This window comes from Pseudophryne corroboree, chromosome 1 (assembly GCF_028390025.1).
Source record: "Pseudophryne corroboree isolate aPseCor3 chromosome 1, aPseCor3.hap2, whole genome shotgun sequence".
In the NCBI taxonomy this organism is placed as follows: domain Eukaryota; kingdom Metazoa; phylum Chordata; class Amphibia; order Anura; family Myobatrachidae; genus Pseudophryne; species Pseudophryne corroboree.
The window spans coordinates 777,805,454-777,830,256 of record NC_086444.1 but is presented as its reverse complement, the minus strand read 5'-3'; the positions used below and the strand labels follow the sequence as shown (position 1 = coordinate 777,830,256).

At 45.1% G+C, this 24,803-nt stretch overlaps 1 protein-coding gene across 1 annotated transcript in view; it reads left to right on the top strand.

Moving 5' to 3' along the window:
• The window catches only part of LOC134910127 (all-trans-retinol dehydrogenase [NAD(+)] ADH4-like), a 62,758-nt gene that overhangs the window by 14,341 nt on the left and 23,614 nt on the right, over positions 1–24,803 (top strand). Inside the window, exons 3-4 of the mRNA XM_063917808.1 lie at positions 501–642; positions 11,710–11,797. Of these exons, the coding sequence (XP_063773878.1) occupies positions 501–642; positions 11,710–11,797 (230 nt within the window). The remainder of the gene's footprint in view (positions 1–500; positions 643–11,709; positions 11,798–24,803) is intronic.

Here is a 24,803-nt window from a genome sequence, read left to right as displayed (position 1 = left end):
GATTTAGTATACAGCTGCTGTGCAAAAATATGCTAATGTCACAGCCACCAGGATTTGTATTAAGATGTCCAGTGGAGGCATCTGAGATCCGCAGATTGTGGACGAAGACGCAGATATCGGACGACCGGTAATCAACCTTCTGGATAAGCCTTTGGTTACACAGTATGGATGCAGGCTGAAACACACCCCTGAAATGACAGAGAAGCAGGTCTAATCAGCTTCAACCCGGTATCATTGTGGTGGAAAGCTGTTACAAGGACGTTGAGATGGGTCATTATGATCCAACCTCAATGACACCGGGTTAAACATTAATGCAGCGAATTGTTAGCCTCAGGCAGAGGAAAGATGTGAGTATAAACCTACCAAATGGGATAGACAGAGCTAGGGTGGAGCTTAGCATGATAAATCTTGTTGGTTCCTATGGCAGGGTGGATGCCAGCAATACCCGAGCTTCTATTCTCTGTGATTATTCTAATCTTTCACTTGCATTGTGTTTTAAGATCGTTGCCACGGGAGTCTGTAGAACTGATGCTCATGCAGTGAGTACTCATTTTAAAGAGGGTCTATTCCCCGTCATCCTTGGTCATGAAGGAGCTGGAATTGTGGAAAGTGTTGGACCAGGTGTCACAAGGGTTAAACCAGGTATTACAATATATTTACATAATACTTGTAACACAACTGATAGAACATGCTGCAATTCCAAAGTTGCTGAGAGGCTATTTGGCCCTGTCCTTGTTAACGTCTTTTACCCACAGCATGTAAAAATGAACATAAACAATATGAGGCTGATGCTAAATAGGCATGTATCACTAAAAACCAAAAATGTGCCAGAGCACAAACGCAGAAATTACTGGGCATTGACACATACAATAGGCTACATTTTTTTACGTATTGCACCTGCCATAATGATAAAAATAAAGGCCAGTTTTCAGCATTTAAATGGCAGTGAGTAATTAGACTTGAAAATAATAAAAATAAAGTATGGCATACATTTTAAATTATTTAAAAAAAATAATTTTTTTCTCAAATACAGTATGTCAATGAAACAGTCTGATGGGGTTCAACCTGAAATGGGAGATCTGCTCATGTTTGGTGTAATACGCGCTAAGAACCTCAATAAAACTTCCATGTTATTTGCAGAGTTTATTATATGAGTTTTGACTGATAGTGGGCTGCGTGTTTACGGGCTGATTCATGTTTGGAAGCGATTGCTCATCCGCAAAGAAGCAGCTGTGCAAATCCGTGTCATTAAAATTCTAATACAGCAGGATATGTCTTTAGAAGATTGATGTCTCCTGTTTGCATTAGCAAGCATCCGAGTGCTGCGTCTGAGGACAAAGTCTTAGGTCACCGTCGCAACAATCGGTGGCAAATCATAATGGTTCTAGGGACCAGCTAGTCTGCGTAAGCTGAAGCCATCGGATCCAGACACCTGGGTCCAGGAAGTCTGCATTTTCGGGGATTTTTGGGGCGAGGACGCGGCGTTTGGGATGCGGCGCACAGGGGGCGAGCCAGGACCGTTTTCAGGGCGGCTGTGTGATGTCACAGGCAGTTGATCCGATAAAATAATGTCAGATGACCGCTTGACGGTGCAGCCAACCTGTGCTGCCAGGAGTCAACCTTAGATGTGATGCATACACAATTAGATTGCGGACGCATCAGGGGGCAGCCTCACACATGCGGGGCGGCCTTGCCCTGAGCTGGGTGGCCCCCCAGCCTGTGCAGAGATGAACACAGATCTAGCTCTGCATTCATCTCTGAATAACCCCCTATGTCACATAATACCCACAGTTCACATTATCCCACAGGGTCCCCTGAATACATTATGCCACTTTGAAATTTCCCCAGTTCATATTGTACCACCTTGTAGTGCTCCCAGTTCATATTATGCCACATTACAGTGCCATCCCTTGTAGAATATGCCACATACAGGGCCTGCAGAATAGTATAATATTCAATATCATCCACTACACAATGTACTCTCTGAAAATGTAATACTCCCTATTAGGCCGTCTTCCTCTTTATTTACTGTAAGTCTGGTAAGCGATATGTACTGTATCCCATTGACCTCTTATATTACCTCACCTTATATGCCAATGGTGACACTTCAAGTGCTCCATCCCTATTGTCAGCGTCTCAATCAGGCAGAGGCATTTGCACATGTGAGCTGCCGTCGCACCTCACTATGGGGGTCATTCCGAGTTGATCGCTCGCTAGCAGTTTTTAGCAGCCGTGCAAACGCTATGCCGTCGCCCACTGGGGAGTGTAGTTTAGCTTAGCAGAAGTGCGAACGCATGTGCAGCCGAGCTCTGCAAAAACAGTTTGTGCAGTTTCAGAATAGCTCTGAACATACTCAGCGCTTGCGATCACTCCAGCCTATTCGTGTCCGGATTTGACGTCATACACCCGCCCAGCGAACGCCCAGCCAAGCCTGTGTTTTTCCAGACACGCCTGCGTTTTTGCAAACACTCCCTGAAAACGGTCAGTTGACACCCAGAAACGCCCCCTTCCTGTCAATCTTCTTGCAGCCGGGGGGTGGAACGGTGGCGTTTGGCCGACGTTTCATGGGCGCGGTCCGGCCAACGTAGGCGTGGCCGGACCGTGCGGGAAGCGGCCCGCAGTGGCTGCGTGACATCATACGCAGCCGCTGTGGGCCGGGGAGTGACGAGTAGCTCCCGGCCAGCACGCTAAAGCTGCGCTGGTCGGGAGCTACTCTTGAAGTGCAAAGGCATCGCCGCTGTGCGATGCCTTTGCACTTCTGCGGCATCAGTTCCACCTCGTCCCCCCCCCACTTTAACCCCTGACTGTCACACTCTCATGCATAATGCACACACATACATAGTCACACTCATACATAATACACACCCACTCAAACACTATCACACTCTCATGCATAATACACACACACACTGTTACACTCTCATGCATAATACACATACTGTCACACTCATGCATAACACACACTGTCACACTCTCATATATAATATACACACACTGTGTCACTCTCATGCATAGTACACATACTGTTTCATTCTCATGCATAATACATACACACTGTCACACTCTCATGCATAGTACACACATACAGTCACACTCTCATGCATAATACACACACTGTAACGTTCTCATGCATTATACACAAACACTGTAACATTCTCATGCATAATACACACACAGCCACATGCTTATGCATAATACACAGTCACACACTCATACATAATACACACACAGTCATACCCATACATAATATATACACACACTGTCATACTCTCATATACAGTATAATATATCACACTCTCACACATAATACACACACACACACACACACACACACTGTCACATTCTTATGCATTATACACACATAGTCACACTCTCATGCATAATACACACACAGACACTGTCAAAATGTCATATATAATACACAAATACAGTCACACTCTCATGTATAATACACACACACTGTTACACTCTTATGCATTACACACACACACAGTCACAATCTCATGCATAATACACATACACACACGGTCGCACTCTCATGCATAATACAGACACGCACTGTCACACTCTCATGCATAATGCACACAGTCACACTCTCATACATAATACACACACAGGGCCGGTTCCGGGGCTTCTTGCGCCCCGGGCGGCATTAGGGGGCGTGGCTTCATACAGGGGGCGTGGTCAGTTATGCCCCCTGTACTGTAGTAGGATGCGCGGTGCGCGATGACGTCATCGCGCACCGCACAGCAAAGGTCCTCTCCACGAAGGAAAACTAGACACTAAGCGTCTAGTTCCCTTCGTGGAGAGGACCTTTGCTGTGCGGTGCGCGATGACGTCAACGCGCACCGCACATCATTACAGTAAAGGTCCTCTCCAGGAAGGGAAACTAGACGCGTAGCATCTAGTTTCCCTTCACAACGGGCAGCCGACGAAGGGAAACTAGACGCGTAGCGTCTAGTTTTCCTTCGCAGCGGACAGTGGGCAGCGGCACGGGGGGTACAGCAGCAGCGGATCTTGCCATGGTGCGGCGCCCTCCAGATGGCGCCGGCGCCCTCCGGAAGGCGGCGCCCCGGGCAAAAGTCCTGCTTGCCCGTGGCAAGATCTGCTACTGTACACACACTGTTACACTCTGCTGCATATTACACTCACAAAGTCATACTTTCGTGCATAACAGACAGATACACATGCTGTCATACTCTCATGTATAATACATACACACTGTCACACTCTCATGCATAATGCAAACACACTGTCACACTCTTATGCATAATACATTGACATTGTCACACTCTCATGCAATATACACACACAGTCACACTCTCATGCATAATACACAGATACTCACGCTGTCACACTCATGCATAACACACACACACACACACACGGTCACACTCTCATGCACAATACACACACTATCACACTCTCATATAGGTATAATACACACACTCTCATACTCTCATGCATAATACACACACACTGTTACACTTTCATGCATAATACACACATGCAGATGCAGCCATGCTCATCTTACTGCAATGTGACATTCTGCATCGTGGCTTGCTACATGGCATGCCAAGCTGCGACTAGTCGCAGCCGGCGATAGCTCCATTAATTCATAATGGAATTAATAGAACGATCAGTGGCTGCAAATAGTCAGTCTGGCACACCGTGTAGCATGCTTGATGTAGAATGCTGCATCATAGTAAGATGAGAATGGCTACATCTGTACACACTCTCATGCATAATATACACGCAGTAACACTCTCATGCACAATACACACAAACACTGTCACAATCTCATGCATAATACACACAGAAAGTCACACTCTCATGTATAATACACACACACTGTCACACTCTCATGCGTAATACACACATACTGTCACATTATCATGCATTATACACACACAAAGTCACATTCTCATGCATAATACACATAGTAACATAGTATCTAAGGTTGAAAAAAGACAATTGTCCATCGAGTTCAACCTATTTGTGGTCTCCTATGCACGATTATTTTGTATAAAATTTTGACTGAAGTTAATGACTGCCGTTACGTTTTACCCCTCTTTTTTATAATAACCATAGTGCGTGACTATGCCCCGTAACCCTGGATATCCTTATCCATTAGGAATTTATCTAACCCATTCTTAAAGGTGTTGACTGAGGCGGCCATTACAACTCCCTCAGGCAGGGAATTCCAAACACGTATCGTCCTTACCGTAAAAAAGCCTTTACGCCGTATTGTGCGGAATCTCCTCTCCTCTAACCTGAGCGAATGTTCACAGGTTCTCTGTGTTGATCTAACCAAAAACAGGTCCTGCACAAGATCTGTATATTGTCCCCTTATATATTTGTAAATGTTGATCATGTCCCCTCTTAATCTCCTCTTTTCCAGTGTAAACATGCCTAGTCTTGCAAACCTTTCCCCGTATTCCAGCGTCTCCATACCCTTAATTAGTTTGGTCGCCCGCCTTTGAACTTTTTCTAGCTCCAGGATATCCTTTTTAGTAAGGTGCCCAGAATTGTATACAGTATTCAAGGTGTGGCCTCACAAGTGATTTATATAATAGGAGTATAATACTCTCGTCCCTAGCATCAATTCCCCGTTTTATGCATGCTAATATCTTATTAGCCTTCTTTGGTGCAGTCCTACTTTGGGTACTACTGCTTAGTTTGCCAACTATGAGGATGGGTGTGGTTCATCAAATCGACAGTATCTAGGTCGACAATGTTTAGGTCGACCACTATAGGTCGACAGTCACTAGGTCGACATGGATGGAAGGTCGACAGGGTTTCTAGGTCGACATGTGCTAGGTCGACAGGTCTAAAGGTCGACATGAGGATTTTTTTTGGGGTGGTGTCGTTTTCTTCGTAGAGTGACCGGGATCCCAAATTAGTGCACCGCGTCCCCTCGCATGGCTCGCTTCGGTCGCCATGCTTCGGGCATGGTGCCTTCGCTTGGCACAGATTACTGTTCCAATCGTAGTCCACGTGGATCAGTAAGTATGAAAAAATTCAAAAAAAGAATTTTTTTTAAAAAACTCATGTCGACCTTTAGACCTGTCGACCTAGCACATGTCGACCTAGAAACCCTGTCGACCTTCCATCCATGTCGACCTGGTGACTGTCGACCTATAGTGGTCGACCTAAACATTGTCGACCTAGATACTGTCGATCTTCAGACCGGATCCCCTATGAGGACACCTAAGTCCTTTTCCAGTACAGAATCCCCTAATTTTACCCCATTTAGTAGGTAGGTGTTATTTTTGTTCTTGTTACCACAGTGCATTACCTTACACTTGTCTGTATTGAAGCGCATTCTCCATTTCGCTGCCCAAGCTTCTAGTTTAACTAAGTCGTTCTGAAGCGACTCAGCATCCCCCTCCGCATTTATAACTTTACACAATTTGGTATCATCTGCAAAAATTGACACCATGCTCTCTAGACCTTCTGTTAGGTCGTTAATGAAAATATTGAACAATAGCGGTCCTAATACTGAGCCTTGCGGCACACCACTTAGCACTTCAGTCCAAGTTGAAAAAGATCCATTAACCACAACGCGCTGCTCCCTATTATTTAACCAGTTTTTGACCCAAGTGCATATTGTGCTTCCTAGCCCTGATTCTTGTAGCTTGTAGATAAGTCTCATGTGTGGTACAGTGTCAAATGCTTTGGCAAAATCTAAAAAGATTACATCCACCTCTTTACCCTGATCTAGGTTTGCGCTTACTGTTTCATAATAGCCAAGTAAGTTGGTTTGACAGGATCTGTCCTTCATAAACCCATGTTGATTCCTTTTAATCACCTTATTGGCTTCAAGGAACTTCTGAATACTATCTCTTAGACTACCTTCCAATACTTTCCCCACTATAGATGTAAGACTAACTGTCTATAATTACCTGGTTCAGCTTTACTTCCCTTTTTGAATTTAGGCACTACTTCTGCTGTACGCCAGTCTTTGGGAACCATACCTGATATTACTGAATCCTTAAAGATCAAAAATAGCGGTTTTGCAAATTCAGAGTGAAGCTCCATTAGAACCCTTGGGTGAATACCATCGGGACCTGGTGACTTATTAATCTTTAAATGTTTTAATCGGTCACAGACTGCTTCCTCGCTTAAATAAGTACCTATCAGTGGGATATTCTCATTATTGAGATTATGTGTTAGTCCCTGAATTGGGTCCTCTCTAGTAAATACTGTTGAAAAAAACTCATTTAGTGTGTCTGCTATGTCATTATCATTTTTGCTTAAGACCCCCAACTTGTCTTTTAAAGGGCCTATACTCTCCTTCTTTAATCTCTTGCTATTAATGTATTTAAATAATTTTTGGGGATTCGCTTTGCTTTCCTTTGCTACTAGTTTTTCAGTTTCTACTTTAGCCGCTCTTATTTTCTTTTTGCATATTTTGTTACATTCCTTATAGTGCTGAAATGACTCTGCTTCCCCGTCAGATTTGTATTTTTTAAATGCTCGCCTTTTCTTGCCCATAAGTTCCTTTATCTTTTTGTTAAGCCACATCGGTTTATGATTTTTATTCCTTTTTTTGCTGCTCGTAGGAATAAATTTGAGTGTATTTTTAGCTAGCAGGAATTTTAGTACCTCCCATTTCTCCGTAGTATTTTTTCCTAAAAACAAACCTTCCCATTCAATATCCCTGAAAAATACCCTCATCTTTTCAAAATTCGCTTTGCTAAAGTTTAGAGTCCTAGTTGAGCCAGTATAGGGCTGTTTATGAAAACATATTGGATGTGACCATATTGTGGTTGCTGTTTCCTATGGGTTCCCCTACTATAATACCTGATACCAAATCCCCATTGTTTGTTAATACCAGGTCTAAGATTGCATTGTACCTAGTTGGTTCCTCAATTAGTTGAACTAAGTAGTTATCATTAAGTGTGTTTAAAAACATATTGCCCCTAGCAGTATCACATGAATCGTTTTTCCAGTTTATCTCTGGATAGTTAAAATCTCCCATCACTACTATGTCTCCTACTCCTGCTGCTCTTTCAATTTGCTTTAGTAACAATTCCTCATCAGATACGTTGATACCAGGCGGCCTATAACATACACCCAATACTAACTTTTTTATTCCTTTTTCCCCGCATGCAATTTCTACCCATAATGTCTCGACAGTGTCTACAGTCCCCTCCTGAATATCTTCCCGTATATCAGATTTTAAAAACGGCTTTACGTAAAGACACACCCCTCCACCCTTTTTATTTAGTCTGTCTCTCCTAAACAGTGTATAGCCCTCTAGATTGACTGTCCAATCATGAGATTCGTCCCACCAAGTTTCAGTAATGCCTATAATATCATACTGTTTGCTTGCTGCAAGTATTTCTAGTTCGCCCTTTTTACCAGTAATGCTTCTAGCGTTTACATACATACAACTAAGATAAGTATTTTCCCTTGCGTTAGGGACATCTTTCACCTTATGTAGCAATGATAACCTGTAATCGTCATTGGTTAGTGCTTTGGTAAAATCTCTTTTAGTACCCATGTTAGTAACCGTACCGCCTTCTCTTACCCTCCCCCCAACTTCTCCCCCATTTCGTTTACTACCGCCATCCCCACTATTCTCACTGCACGCCCCGTAGTTTCTAGCTAAACCCTCCCCCCAGGCTCCTAGTTTAAAATCTCCTCCAACCTTCTAACCATCCTTCCCCCCAGCACCGCTGCCCCCTCCTCAGTCAGGTGCAATCCGTCACGACAAAAGAGATGGCGCCTGACTGAGAAGTCCGTCCAGTGTTCCAGGAACACAAACCCCTCTTTCCTGCACCAATCCCTAAGCCACACATTTACCTCCTAATCTCCCTCTGCCTCCCTGGACTAGCGCGTGGCACGGGTAATATTTCAGGGAGAATATTACCTTAGATGTCCTTGCCTTAAGTTTCTTTCCTAAGTCCCTATAGTCTTTCTTAAGGACATCCCACCTTCCGCTAACTTTGTCATTGGTGCCAACGTGCACCAAGACTGCCGGGTCTTTCCCAGCCCCTCCCAACAATCTATCTAACCGGTCTGCGATGTGCCGTACCCGAGCACCCGGGAGACAACAGACTGTACGGCGATCACGGTCCCGGTAGCAGATTGCCCTATCTGCCTTCCTGATGATAGAATCCCCTACCACCACCATCTGACTAGGTACCTCACTATCTTTTATCCCAACTGCGCCAGAGGGACCGCTCCCCTGGATGCTAGAGGGGGCAGTCTCCTCCGGCACCGTCATTTCTTCACTATCATCCTCCGATTCCTCGTCCAGTCGGGCAAATTTGTTCGGGTTTGATAGTTCGGAGATGTCGGGCCTCACCCTCTTTTTCTTCCTTCTAACTGTAACCCAGCTGGCTATCTGATCATCATCCTCTTCTACCAGTGACCCCTCCCGCAACTCCTCCACTGTTCTGTCTAAACTTCGCTCGAGATTGTTAATCTTCCTCAGTCGCGTAACGGTTTGCTCTAGATCAGTTACCTGGGCTTCCAGGGCAACCGTTCGCACACACCTCGGGCAGATGTAATCACACTGGGCCGGTAGCTCCAGGTGTGCATACATCTTGCACGACATGCACTGAGTGAGGTCCCCAATCACAGCCCCTCCCATATTGTTTGTAAGGTCTAACTCCCTGTTACTCTCAAAAAGAAGCAAAAAGAAAAAGTAGAAGACTAACAATCTCACTTATACAATAATTAAGCTGGCTTATACTTATCTATATTTGTGCGGTACTTGGTCTTTCACTTTTATGCAGCCGTAGTACTCTCTCCTGCGGCACCGATACTCTACTTAGCAGTTGCAGTTGTTCCAGCTCACTGCACCTCCTTTTCACTTGGCTTACAGCTCCTGCTAAAAAAAAAAAGCCCCTCACAAACGCACAATCACAGCCCCTCTACTACACCAAGTAAGAGACCCTCTCACTCACTCACTCACAAGGTCAGCCACTTGCAGCCTCACCAGAAATTTAATGGTACTGCAAATATGTGTGTTCCTGATTGTGTATTATAAAACTCACCTTTTTCTGTATTCTAACTTACCTTTTGCTGTTACCAACTCACACTTACAAATCCAAGCAACACTTTAAAATACAAGCCCTTACAATGAGCCACATTCACATACACACAATCACACTCTGATGCATTATACACACACTGACACATTCTCATGCATTATACACACACAAATTCACACTCTCATACCTAATACACATATACACACGGTCGCACACTCATGCATAAAACACACGTTATCACACTCTCATGCATAATGCACACACACACACAGTCACACTCTCATGCATAATACACAGATACACACTGTCACTCTCTGATGCAATATACACACACAGTCAAACTCTCATGCATAATACACAGATACACACACCCCTGTCACATTCCCATGCATAACACACACACACGGTCACACTCTCATGCACAATACACAAACAATAACACTCCCATGTATAATACATACATACAGTCACTCTCTCATGCATAATACACAGTAAAATACTCATGCCTAACACACACTGTCACGCCCCCATATATAATGCACACACTATCACACTCTGATGCACAATGCACACACACTGTCGCACCCTTATGCATAATACACACATAGACACACTCGCTTGAATAATACACACACACTGTCACATTCTCATGCATAATGCACACACACTTATGCATAATATACATACACACACAGTCACTCTCATATATAATACACACAGTCTCAGACTCTCATGCACAATACACACAAACTTTCATATTCTCATGCATTACAATACACACATACAGATGAAGCCATGCTCATCTGTATGTGCGGGACAGCACGGATGGTGTAATGGTTAGCATTACTGCCTCACAACACTGAGGTCATGGGTTCAAATTTGCACCATGGCTCTACCTGTGCGGAGTTTGTATATTCCCCCCGTACTTGCGTGGGTTTCCTCCGGGTACTCCGGTTTCCTCCCACAATCCAAAAATATACTGGTAGGTCAACTGGATCCCAACAAAAAAATTAACCCACGTATGAATGTGTGCGCGTGTGCATGTGGTAGGGACTATAGATTGTAAGCTCCGCTGGGGAAGGGACTGATGGAAATGGCCAAATATTCTCTGTAAAGCGCCTCGGAATATGTGTGCGCTATATAAATAACTGGTAATAAATAATAATAAATAATAATGCTCATCTTCCTGCAATGTGACATGCTGGATCACGGCTTGCTACATGGCATGCCAGGGTCAAAAGGTCAACAGGATAAAAATGTTGACATGTAAATGGCCGACACAAAAAAGTTAGATGCCACTTTTTTTTTTTGGGGGGGGGGGTGTTTTGTCACTTTTCTGCCAAACAAGCTCCATTAGTGTACTACATCCCCTCGCTTCGCTCACCATGCTTCGGGCAAGGTTACTATTCCCAATCATAGGCCACGTAGATGGTCAAGTATGAAAAAGTTGAAAATCTCCATGTCGACCCTTAGAACTGTCTATCCTTTACATGTTGACCTTTCGACCCGGTTCACCTAATGCATATCTACCATTAGTGGTAGACCTATTGACTGTAGATCTTTTTAGTGTAGATATAAAGTCCAGATACTGGATACATTATATTGTACATTATTATTATTATTATTATTATTATTATTATTATTATTATTATTATACATTATTGTACATGGTACATTATATTGTGTATATTGTGTTTTCTAGGTGACAAAGTCATCCCTCTCTACATCCCACAATGCGGTGAATGTAAGTTCTGCCTGAATCCCAAAACCAACATATGTGAAAAGATCAGGTAAGATTTCTCAAACTCTTTAGGGATTATGGTTGAATATCCATTCAAATATTTTACTGGGCATGATAAAAAATATTTTTCCTAGCAATAGAGCTTTGGTTGTACCACTAATTAGCCGCATTTACATACCATCCAACATTGCAGAGCAGGAAACCGGTACAAAACAGCAGAGTGGTTCGTGGCCACAGGTAAAGGGGGCATGTCCCCGCCTTGCTGTAGTGCAACTCTATGGGATCACGGAGAGGCTGAACCCAGTACAAAACACCCCTTTTGGCTGGTACAGACCATAAAAAATGGTACTGTATTGGCCAAAAAGGTACAGTTGGAGGGTATGCATTTACTGTTTGGACTTTACAGCTGAGTTCAGCTCTGTTCACTACATGGTGACCACAACTAAAATAAATTTGATTATTTTTCCTTATACTGTATCTTACTGTCAGTACCCAATGAGGTTTGGTTCATGCACTGGCCAAACAAACATGCTGCTTGTAGCGTTTGGGCACGTACACATGATCAATTTCCTACAATGACAGTGCTGTTCCCTTAGAGATCCATGCCTTTGTTGACCAGATGAGTTAAAGCTGTGAACACTACCAGGTACAGTAAGTACAGTTAAACAGCAACACATGGGACTATGTGAAAGCCAAATTCATTTTCAAATTGTTTTGCACCTTAAGAATACTAATTCATGCAATTCATTTTTTTATTGCAAGCATATTGTTTTTATGTATGTATTCAATATACTTTTGGCACACATTTAGAAGTAATAACAAGTGGGTTAAATCTGTGTTTTCTAAAAGGCACCTGTGAACATCTTTACTAATGAATGACAAGTCTGTACTTACTTTACTGAAGCTTGCTGTAATGGTTTCTGCAAGTATTTGAGGGCCTCTAGTGGTGACAAATTGAATTACAACCATTATCAGAATTAGTATGTACAGTACTGTACATAAAGTACTTGACTTGCATTCTAAAAATAGAAAGAATATTTACTAATATATATAAAAAAAAACTGTTTGTTATGTGGAAACAAAATGTTGTTTGGCAAATGAACAATGTTATATTTTAATCGTTTACGTTAACCTATCATTTGTTTAAAATGTTTACTTTCTGACAAAAAGGCTATAAACATTTTTAATCATTACATTTTATATATATTGTGCTTTCTCTATAGCACTCGTTATACTGTATATACCGTACAAATCCATAGTGCCTTAATTTTGACTGAGCTGCTTATTTTGATACCATAGCACAGACCACCCAGTGGTAGGGACCCATGTTCAGGGTGTGGACAGTCTACAGAATGGGTGTGACCAGCCAACACAGAGGCTTGGCTTACCATTAGAGAGTGTATATTCTGGACCCCTTTAGAAATATATTCCATATATTCCAGATTCTAATCTGCTGGCAAATGTTTCTATGTCCTGTGCCGTATAATGTAACATATGCATAATAATACCTCCAAACATCTGTATCTTCTAAACAGGGACCCCCTGCGCGGCAATGCCCTGCGCTGCCAAAAAGGGGATGTGGCCTGCAGGAAAGGGGGCATGGCTTCATGGCAATGCCGCGATCGTAGGCCATGCCTCCCATTCTAGTCACAGTGGGGGCATGGCTAGCATCCTGTGAGTTGCTGGCCATGCCCCCAGTCCCTCTGGCTCCTAGGAACAGACGCTGTGTGCATGTGCACAGCATCTATTCACCGCTGCTCTGATTCGCACTAAGCAGAGCAGCAAGTGACAGGGGTCTCCCAACTGTGTCTCTCCCCCCCCCCCCCCCCCCCCTCATCCCAGGGCTGCCAAGAGAAATCCTGGGCCCCAGTACAACAACTTCCCGGAACCCCCCAGAGCGGGTGTGGCCACAGTATGTATATTTATCTATGTCTATATATCAGTATGTATATTTATCTATACAGAAATATATAGATCTATCTATCTATAATACTAACATTAATGGTAATGTATGGATGCATGTATTATAGAATATGTATATAGCATTTATAAGACATAGTGCTGTATCTGTCACTCACAGTCACAGTCCTCAGCTCGCAATGTTGCAGCCTAACATACTAGCTCCTGATGAGATGACCAGCCCTGCTGCTGATACTTACAACTGAGCTGAGATGCGCCACTTCTTAAACCCACGAGCCATGCCCAGCCAGCTGCATGCCTGCTCCTTTCACTCCCTGCCCACCTCTAGGAGCTTGCTGATTCTGAAGAGGCCATCCAGAGCCGATTCCAGTGATTGACTCGTCAGATAATGATATCATCATCTCGCGAGATCCTGGCAGTGGTGCGGCAGCTGGAAGTGGCTGTGAGGGATGTCCACGACAAGGGCCAAACAGCCAAGCAACATACACATACATACCCCCCCCCCCCCTCTTGGTGGCCTGACCTGCCGCTAGCACACACACCCACTGATTTATAATAAAGACAAAAAAAATTCCCCACCAACAAAAATGGCTACTGGTGTGCTCTGGCCTGGGCCCCCTGGCATGTCCGGGCCTGGGTAATCTGTACCCCCCCCCCCCCCCCCTCCACACACACACCGCGGGACACTGCAGCCTGCAGAAGGGACAGCAGGACAGACCCCAAAAAACAGGACTTTCCCACGAAAATTGGGACAGTTGGGAGGTGTGGTATTATTCAAGTCACAGTCTGGAACCTGATCCTTAGAGGAGGGGGTGGGCCCTCAGGCAGTGAGGCACACCAGGGGTTCCACTGTACCCCTGGGGACTAGTCTGACCCTGGGAACACATCAATGGAATCGATTAGTACAGTCTATGGGGTATATGCAATTCCGGGCGAATTGCGGCACTTTTTCGCCCGTTTTTAAATTCGACACAATTCGACCGTCGAATTCCGGCAGGAGGTGGGTGCCGGAATTCGACATATTCAATAAAAAACGAATTCGATAGTCCCGCTGTCGAAAAACGTCCGATTTGACGGATTTTGATTAGATTTTTAAAAATGTTTAAAAAACGGTAAAAATCGGTAAAAAAAAACGAATTTTTTTTGCATGGGGTCCCCCCTCCTAAGCATAACTAGCCTCGGGCTCTTTGAGCCGGTCCTAGTTGCCAAAATACGGGGGGGGGGGGGGGGGAATGACAGGGGATCCCCCGTATTTTAACAACCAGCACCGGGCTCTGCGCCTGGTCCTGGTGCAAAAAATACGGGGGACCCAAATAAAAACAGGACACGCACATCGTGCAAATACAACTTTATTTCACACATGCCAACACACAAACTTACCTATGTTGACACGCCGACTCTGGCCACGTCTCCAATGTCGACGTCCGGGGTACCTGAAAATAAAATTATACTCACCTGATCCAGTGTCCAGTTCTTTTATTATAATCCACGTACTTGACAAAACAAAAAAACGCATTTACCCGAACCACACGGACTGAAAGGGGTCCCATGTTTACACATGGGACCCCTTTCCCCAAATGCAGAGACCTCCCGTCCCTTCAGCCAATCAGGAAGCGCCACTTCGTGAGATTGGCTGTATGCGCGTCGGAGCTGTCAGACGCGCATCGCACAGCCCCCTCCATTATCTTCACTGGTGGGAACTTTGCGGTCAGCGGTGAGGTCACCCGCGGTCAGCGGCTGACCGCGGGTAACCCCACCGCTGACCGCAAAGTTCCCACCATTGAAATTAATGGAGGTGCTGTGCGATGCGCTGTCTGACAGCTCAGACGCGCATAGGGAATCAGGAGAGTGCCACGACGTGGCGCTACCTGATTACCTGAAGGGACTCTCTGTGACAGGAGTCACAGGGGGTCTCAGCATTCGGGGAAAGGGGTCCCATGTGTAAACATGGGACCCCTTTCAGTCCGTGTGGAGCGGGTATGCGTTTTTTTGTTTTGCCAAGTACGTGGATTACAATAAAAGAACCGGACACTGGATCAGGTGAGTATAATTTTAGTTTCAGGTACCCCGGATGTCGACATTGGAGACGTGGCCAGAGTCGGCATGTCAACATAGGTAAGTATGTGTGTCGGCATGTGTGAAATAAAGTTGTATTTTCACGGTGTGCATGTCCTGTTTTTATTTGGGTATTTTTTTTGCAGTAGAACTACAGGTACCAGCGGGCCCGTTTCCCCCCCCGCATGCTGGTACTTGTGGTTCTCCAAGTACCGGCTTGCGGGGGAGGCTTGCTGGGACTTATAGTTCTTCTGCAAAAAACAATATTCTTACATTTTCAACAAGGCTATCAGCCCCCCATCCGCAGCCCTTGGATGTGGGGGACAGCCTCGGGCTTCACCCCTGGCCCTTGGGTGGCTGGGGGGGGACCCCTTGATTGAAGGGGTCCCCACTCCTCCAGGGTACCCCGGCCAGGGGTGACTTGTTGGGTATTTAATGCCACGGCCGCAGGGCGCTGTATAAAAGTGACCCCCGGCTGTGGCCTTATCTGTCCAGCTAGTGGAGCCCGGTGCTGGTACAAAAAATATGGGGGACCCCTACTCTTTTTGTCCCCCATTTTTTTTGCACCAGGACCAGGCGCAGAGCCCGGTGCTGGTTGTTAAAATACGGGGGATCCCCTGTCATTTTTTCCCCCGTATTTTGGCAACCAGGACCGGCTCAAAGAGCCCGAGGCTGGTTATGCTTAGGAGGGGGGACCCCACGCATTTTTTTTTCTGATTTTTTTTACCCCATTCCATAAAAAATATATATATATATTTTTTTTTTTTAAATATATAAATAATACTTGTGCCTCCTAAATAGACAAACCAAGTACCTAATCCCTTCTAATATAAATAGATATGCTATTAGCAATAAAAAAAACACACAAAAAAACATGTTTTTAAAATTTTTTATTAGATTCCGCCAGCAAAGTGTGGCGGATTGAAAATGACGAATTTACTGTCTAAAAGCACTGTTGTCGAATTTACAATCTTCAATTGAATATACTTTTGTCGAAATGCCGCATTTGTACCATTGCAGAAATGTCGAATTTGTCAAATATCGAATTTCAAAAAGTCGAATTTGGAAAGTCCGTTTTTTTGACGAAAAGTACTGTATTGCATTGTCGAATTATTTTTTTTTGGGCGAAAATGTCCCGTTTTTCGACATTTTCGGGAATTCAACCGCAATTGCATATACCCCTAAGCTGTTATATGTATTGCAACTCACTGACTGTCACAAAATGAAGTATTTCCTCCACTTGTCATTAGAGATATTTGCTCTCTAAGGTCACTAATAATCAGATGTTTCTTAACTACAGTATTACATGTTTCACAATGCAATGATTGATACAAGGTACCGTATTGACTGCATTTGATATCAGTCAAACTGTCCATTCCCCACACATTGAAGGCTTACTACACTGGTAAGCCGCCATTAAGTTTATTTCAGCAAATGTCATTAATTTGTAGAGAATGATGACCAAAATAAAAGAAAAATACCCTAAACACATGTTCACTTAAGCAAAGTAGTGGTTTCATAAGTATGGACAGGTTAACCCATATGTTGCTAATACAACTTGTGAGACTATCATCCCCTTTTGCAAATCTACACAGATTTTTCTCATTAAGTCATCTTTCTGGGTCACATGCTGCTGCCACCGCCCTGGTGTCTTTTGCTGTAATCGCATCTGTGACTTTATGCTGATGCTAGTAACAGCCTTTTTCTTGGTGTACAAGTGTGCATATGAATGGGTAAGGGCCATATTTCCCATCTTTTGGAGTCACCTTGAGAAGCCCGGAAAGGAGATGCTGTTGGCCTCTTCAGGGGAGGCACCGACATGGGAAAATTCTGTGATTTGCAGGTTCCCAGGTAGATGGTGGGGCTAAAATTATGGGATTCACGCCATTTAGCCCCACCCCCTACTGCGCCGTAATTCTGGGTACTATCTCCCCATCCTGCCCGCTTCACTAGGAAGGAGATCTGCCTACTCTTGCAGGGGTGCGTGGGACTACCTGAAAAATCTTGAGTGTCCCGCAATTTTCGGGAGAATAGGCAAGTATGGTAAGGACTGGGGGTTCTATTTACTAAGCCATGGATGGAGGTAAAGTGGATGAAGATAAAGTACAAGCCAGTCAGCTCCTGTCATTTTTTAAACTCAACTTGTGACATGGCATTTAGGTGCTAATTGGCTGGTACTTTATCTCTCTCTATTTTAGCTCCATCCAAGGCTTAGTAAATAGAACCCAAAGACACCCACTTTGAACATCTTTAGACACTGTAATACCACTTAATGTAGTGTGTCTTTAGGCAAACATCAATGTCACCATTGAAACTTTCACCAGCCCCATAATAAGTAGAGACTCCCCATCAAAGTATGGCCTCCAATGTAAGTGGTTAAGTATGTAAGGATGCAACTAGTTCAGCGATATCCCCGTAACATGTCCATATTGTGGACCATCTTTGTGCATCAGAATAGCCACCTCCGAGTCACTGTCCAGCACATTTCTACCCTGAGAAGTTGTCTCAAGAGAGATTGTAAGCTTGCGAGCAGGGCCCTCTTACCTTTTTGTCTGTCTCTTATTACCCAGTCTTTCTTTTTTATGTTCTATAACTGTTTTGTTCCCAATAACCTGTCATGGCTGTGAGTTTTTTCAACCCAGCATCTATGTGAAGTCTGTGTGGGTAACTGGAGGACTATGTGTACAATTGGCTGGTCTGTGGGAAACAGTGCGATGAAGATGCAAGGAGAAATACCTGACCGGGAGTCGAACCTGGGCCTCGGCAGAGGGAGCTGTATCCTGACCAGTGGAACATCAGGGACTTGGTGTTGATAACAGGATGGTGAATGTATTGGTAAAAACTAACTGGATCAATGATGAACAGGTTCAGCTGGTGATACGCTGCTGGACCGGACTGGCTACAGGCTATCACTAGACCATGCTTGTTACTGGATATGACTGGACCGTGCTGGTTACTGGATATGACTGGACCGTGCTGGTTACTGGATATGACTGGACCGGGCTGGTTACTGGATATGACTAAACCAAGCTGGTTACTGGATATGACTAAACCGGGCTGGATACCAGACATGGCTGGACTGGGCTAGTACCAGATATGACTGGACCGGGCTGGTTACCGGATATGGCTAAACCGGGCTGGTTACCGGATACGACTGGTAGCGCTTTGTGAACCGGGCTGGGTACTAGCATAACTGGTAGCGCACTGTGAACTGGTCTGGGTACCGGTATAACTGATAATGCACTGTGAACAGGACTGAGTACCGGTATAACTGGTAGCGCACTGTGAACCAGGCTGGGTACCAGTATAACTGGTAACACACTGTGAACTGGGCTGAGTAGCAAAAGAGCAGAGGTTTATAAGAACTAAGGTAATTAGTGTTACCTCTTAGGGAGCTCAGCTACTAAGCTCAAACTGAGCTGTGTGACTCAAGGAACTGGCAGCTTCTGAAACACAGGTATCTCTACTTACACCTCCTGGTCTTTGGTGATTGGTGAATAGAGTCAGGTGATGCAGAGAGTCTCAGGCTGGCATAGGATTGGATAGCTCATGGTAAGGTGATCAGACCCTGTCACATCAGTACTCCAGGTTAGGCTCTGATGTGGAATGAGACCTAGCAGGCCGGAAAAACACTGAAGCCTAAACTTCTAAAAATGAACAGAGGATGCTGGCTGTTAGCCCTGAAACCAGAGAGCGGAACAGAGTGGAGAATCAAATGCTGCTCACAGCTGATTACTGATTAGTCAGAGGAATTCCTACTCAGGTGGCTAATTAAGGGTAAGCAACACCAATTTGCAGTCTTTATGCTGAGCTAAAGCAGATGCAGGTTACAGGATATGCTAAAGGTAAGCCACAGAATATGAGAAATACAGTCAGGATAGTGATATAACCAATTGTAAAACACAAAGGAATATGTTGGCACTATACAAGTAAATGTTAATAATATTAATAAATAGGAGATAATCAGAATTTAACAGGTGCAACCTAATGCGGAGAATGTCTAAAGATGAGATTCTCCACTACTTCACTTAATATACATTTTATTTTGGACTAGCTGGAGTACCTGGCGTTGCCCAGGATTTTAAGAATGTCTGTTTACAAAAATAAATGTAACTATTAAACACACAGTATAAATAACATTGTAGATAGCTGAATACCCGTGCTTTGCTGAGGGATGAGGATGGTAAATTAGAATGATAGTTGTTCGTTAATTTATGTTGGTTGGAGATCTAGTGTATAGGCATATCCCATGTCCCCCTGTGTGAGCCATGTTCTCCCCTTGCCCTATGTGAGTAATATCATCCCTTCCCTCTTTTGTGAGCCACATCCCCCTTCACGTATGTGAGATATGCTCCCCCTTCCCCTGTATGAGCCATTTCCCCATCCCCTGTGTGAGCTATGTCCTCCTTTCCCCAGTGTGTGTTAGCAATGTCCACCCCTTCCCCCATTTGAGCCATGTCCTTCTTCCCCCCGTGTGAATCATGTTCCCCTTCCCCCAGTGCCCTCATTTTCATCACGCTCTCACCACTATACAGTGGGTGACCCAAGGGAGAGACAGTGGGTGATGTAGAGGATGACGGGGTGAGGCAGTGGATGACAGGGAGAGCTGACAGGGAGAGATAGTGGGAGACGGAGAGGCAGTGGGTGATGCCACGGAGAGGCAGTGGGGGATACCAGGGAATGGATGACAGGGAGATGCAGTGGATATAACCAGGGAGAGGCTGTGGATGATGTAGAGGATGATGGGGAGAGGCATTGCATGTCAGGAAGAGGCTGACAAGCAAGAGAGAGGTGACGTGGATAGATAGTCGGTGACAGAGTGGCATTGGGTGACAGGGAGTGGGATACTGGGAGAGGCAGTGGGTGACGCCACAGAGAGGATGACAGGCAGTGAGGGAGAGGCTGTCAAGCAGTTTTCCTGCTAGGTCTGAGGTGCAGAAAAAAGGGGGCATCTGGTGCAGTCAGAGGCCAGTGCCTCAGAGACATAGGGAGCAGTCAAAGGTGTGTCAGGGGCATAGGGATCGGTCACGGACATAGGGAGCAGTCATGGGGCATGGTGAGCAGTCAGGGGGCACAGGGAACAGTCATGGGGCATGGTGAGCAGTCAGGGGGCATAGGGAGCAGTCATGGGGCATGGTGAGCAGTCTGGGAGCATAGGGAGCAGTCATGGGGCATGGTGAGCAGTCAGGGGGCATAGGGAGCAGTCATGGGGCATGGTGAGCAGTCAGGGGGCATAGGGAGCAGTCATGGGGCATGGTGAGCAGTCAGGGAGCATAGGGAGCAGTCATGGGGCATGGTGAGCAGTCAGGGGGCATAGGGAGCAGTCATGGGGCATGGTGAGCAGTCAGGGGGCATAGGGAGCAGTCATGGGGCATGGTGAGCAGTCAGGGGGCATAGGGAGCAGTCATGGGGCATGGTGAGCAGTCAGCTGGCATAGAGAGCAGTCATGGGGCATAGGGAGCAGTCACGGGCCAGCAGGTGAGAGGTCTGGGGTGCAGCATTTCACAGGACATGAGGCTGGAGCTGTAACCTGCAGGTGTACACAAGGCAAGCAGACAGTGACTGACCTGCAGAAGAAGCAGTGGCACCAGCCCCGGTGCCCACGGCCTCCTGTGACCCATGCTGGGGTTCCTGTGACGTCCGCTCCCCGATGGAAAGCCTGTGATGCGCGGAACCCTCTGTCTGACATCCGGGATTAGAGCAGCTGAGGCGGCCGCTGGTCCCAGGAGAGTGGCCAACCACTCACAAGTGTATATTAAGATGCTGGAGGCAGCCCCAGCGATGTGTCCTGGAGCCAGCTGCAGTCTACGGCCGGGCCAGTCAATCTGCCTGTGGCTGCTGGTGACTCCAGGTGGTGGACAGGCAGGCCTGCTGAGCTACGGGGTTAATTATTCTAAATGACAAAGCCCCTCTCCTTGATTTCTCTTTGCGTGCGTCCTCAGTCTGCAGGGCGGGCCGGCTGTCTAATGAAAGCTCAGTCAACTCCGCGACCACACACAGCACAGCCGACAGTCACAGAGGCGGTGCACCGCGCTGATGCTGATTTGCGCTCCGCCTCCGCTCGGTGGGTAGCTCTTTTATGGAAGCGATGGCAGGAAGTGCATGGTCGGGGGACAGTGTTGGAGCCAGGTGCCCCCTTCAGTGCTGGAGCCCGGTGGCAATGGACTCCTTTGCCTCCGGGAGTTCCGCCCCTGATACCAAGTTTGTTGTAAATTGGTCCAGGCATTCGGGAGTTATGCTGTCTCCTGGAATACTCTGTGCTGCTGTCCCACCCCTAGGGGTGTCTAACCCACCACAGAGTTTGTTCCCAGATTGTAAGTCATATGTGTACCAATTTTTGAGTACATTGCTCCAGTAATTACGGAGTTATGCTGTCTCCTGATATACTCTGTGCTGCTGTCTCCCCCCTATGGGTGCTAGGGATTTCTAATTGTTTTAGTTGCCTCCGCCGTGTTTTAATATGCTCGTTTGTAAAATTTCACGATCTTCGCTTGTAAACTGTGGATTTGTATAGAAAGACAGAAGGTCGGATTTTCGCTTTTATATAGTAGATTAATTCAAATATAACAAGCAAAAACCACAAGATAATCTATATACTATATTTACACACTTACAGTATGATAATGCCATTGATAATGTCTATTCTATACCTTGTATAAAACACGCTAAAAGGTAAAAGAACACAGTACGCAATTGGTGTATGGAATACCGTAAGAGTACGCACGTAGCGTAACGAACGCTTAGCCGTGGACGAGACGCACGAGCGGCACGTTCGCTCACGGCTTAGAGCGTAAAGGCAAGCACGCTATAGGCTGCCGACTAACGTAATGATACGCTATCAGCGTAGCGGATGCTCGAGACCACGAGGAGATCACAAGCGGCGCTGACGCTCACAGAGTTAAACCTTTATAACTATACCATAAACAATGTACTTATACTGTAAACCCTTGTGCAGTGATAAGGTGTAAATGCAACACAGTGTAACCTTGTTAGTTTAAAAGCTGTATGAGCGTATGTGACGCTCAGAGAACCCCTTAGCAATATAATAAACGCTCAAATACCGGTCTAAGGGTCTAACGCCTTTTAAGGAAATGAATGAACGTTCAATTGCAAAAGAATAATACAATACAAGTTATACACTACCAAGATAACATAAAATACCTAACCGAATCACTACACATAAAATACAATAAAGATACAATTACATTTAAAGGGGAAGGAGAGAGAGAGAGAGAATGGCTTATAACATTAAATAAGAGACAATATGGTTGCAGAGAACTTACGCACAAGGGGAACAATCGCAAGCACCTTTTCTGGATATCCAGCTCCCGATTATCAGCAATGAGAACCGTTGAAGAGAGTAGAGAGCTGGCCCAGATCGGCTTGTCCTTTTATACACTACACACAATACAGTACAATGGTCCCTACATTCTTATTGTTCATTGGACACAGGAATTCGTCTTCGCATTATAACAAAAGGTCATAGGTTGGTTCATACAGGTGGGCTGTGACTATTCCTAACTGCTCAGGTGGGTGGGAAACTGGGTTTCCCGCCGCATGGGTAATAAAGTGCAAATATAGTAAATGTCCATAAACTTCTTATGTCCATAACTATACGCACGAGCGATTAATCCGCTTCAAACCAACACCGGAATATTGCTAATTATATTCTCTTCCGATGGATACTAAACACCACTGTGTAACCCATGTCTGACCCTTCGTATCAAACAAAGAGGGATCTCTTTGTCCCCGAACATACTACGTTAACTAAACTTTCAGATTCTATCAAAGGGACCATAATCTACAAAATACATTATATGACTAAAATATGTTACGATTGAGTCGCCCGCTAGACGAACATAAACTCTACCGTAAATGCGCATACCGCGCGCCTGCGGGTGCACGCAACTGAGAGTATGCGCACGCACGGGAGGGCTCATGCACACGCAGCAGGCACTCGCATGAGGTGCATATATGGCAGTGTGTAGCGTGTTATTTTTCTGACTTTGACAGTCCGCCCTTTGGCAGTCACCAATAACTGCCACTTCCTAAAACAGTTCAAAAAGAGAAAAATATATGTCATGTATAATACATTTCTATGATTGGGTAGGGGAGGAGAGGAGAAGGTAGGAAAAGGGTATGACCTAGTGAGATAGCAGAAGCATGTGTGTATGAATCCATGTTTGGGGGGTCATGTATCATCGTGCCGTACATGTTTTAAATCAAGCTTCGAGGTATTGCGAAGTATACATTTGAATTCCTTCTTATCCCGTGGTACGGGTCTGTGGATGGGCTGTCAAACTTTACCGAGCTCTTTTCGGCTTTTGGTTGCAACAAAATGGGGGGGGAGCACCTTTTAGTTGATGATACATGAATAGGGGAATATGTGAGTGCTGATATTTGTGCCTATATTCCCTATCGACTATGTGTGTTATTACCTGAAGGTGGTAGAGATGAAGATAAAGAACAATTATGGTAAATGCAGTGATAAACTATGTGAGTTTAATATACATTTGCCGATTGAGGTCTTGTCTTGTGTCTTGTCTTGTCTTGTCTCGATGTACATGTTGACTGTAGTCTCCTTGGGCTTTTGCCAAAGTGCGAACAAAAGCTTTCTCAATGTCCATAGACTTACAAAAAGTGTTGGGCTAGCGTAAAATTAAAGGTACTAGGGATATGGGGGTCTATGGCATAGTCCATCAGTTGTCTGTGTAAAAGGTTGTCAAATTCTTCTTCCAAGCGGATGTCTTTTTACCTTGGAGGAAAACAAAGGAGAAACGGGTGAAAGAAACGGACCGTGGAATCACATTTTCATCACAACATTGTCTCTATCGTTGGGTCATAAACCAAATCAGTCGTTGTTATTACAGTATCTTCACTCCTTAAACTCATCACTCGGGCGCTACGTTTACGCTTTGTTAAAACCCGAACGCATCTAAATATCAGACCGACCAATATGATGACACCCAGAACACACAAAAGAAATTTCCCTACATCCATGATAATTCCTTGAGTCCATTCTCCTAAACCAGAGAACCAATTTCGTGGGTTCAACCATGACACCCAACTGGTCAGCTCAT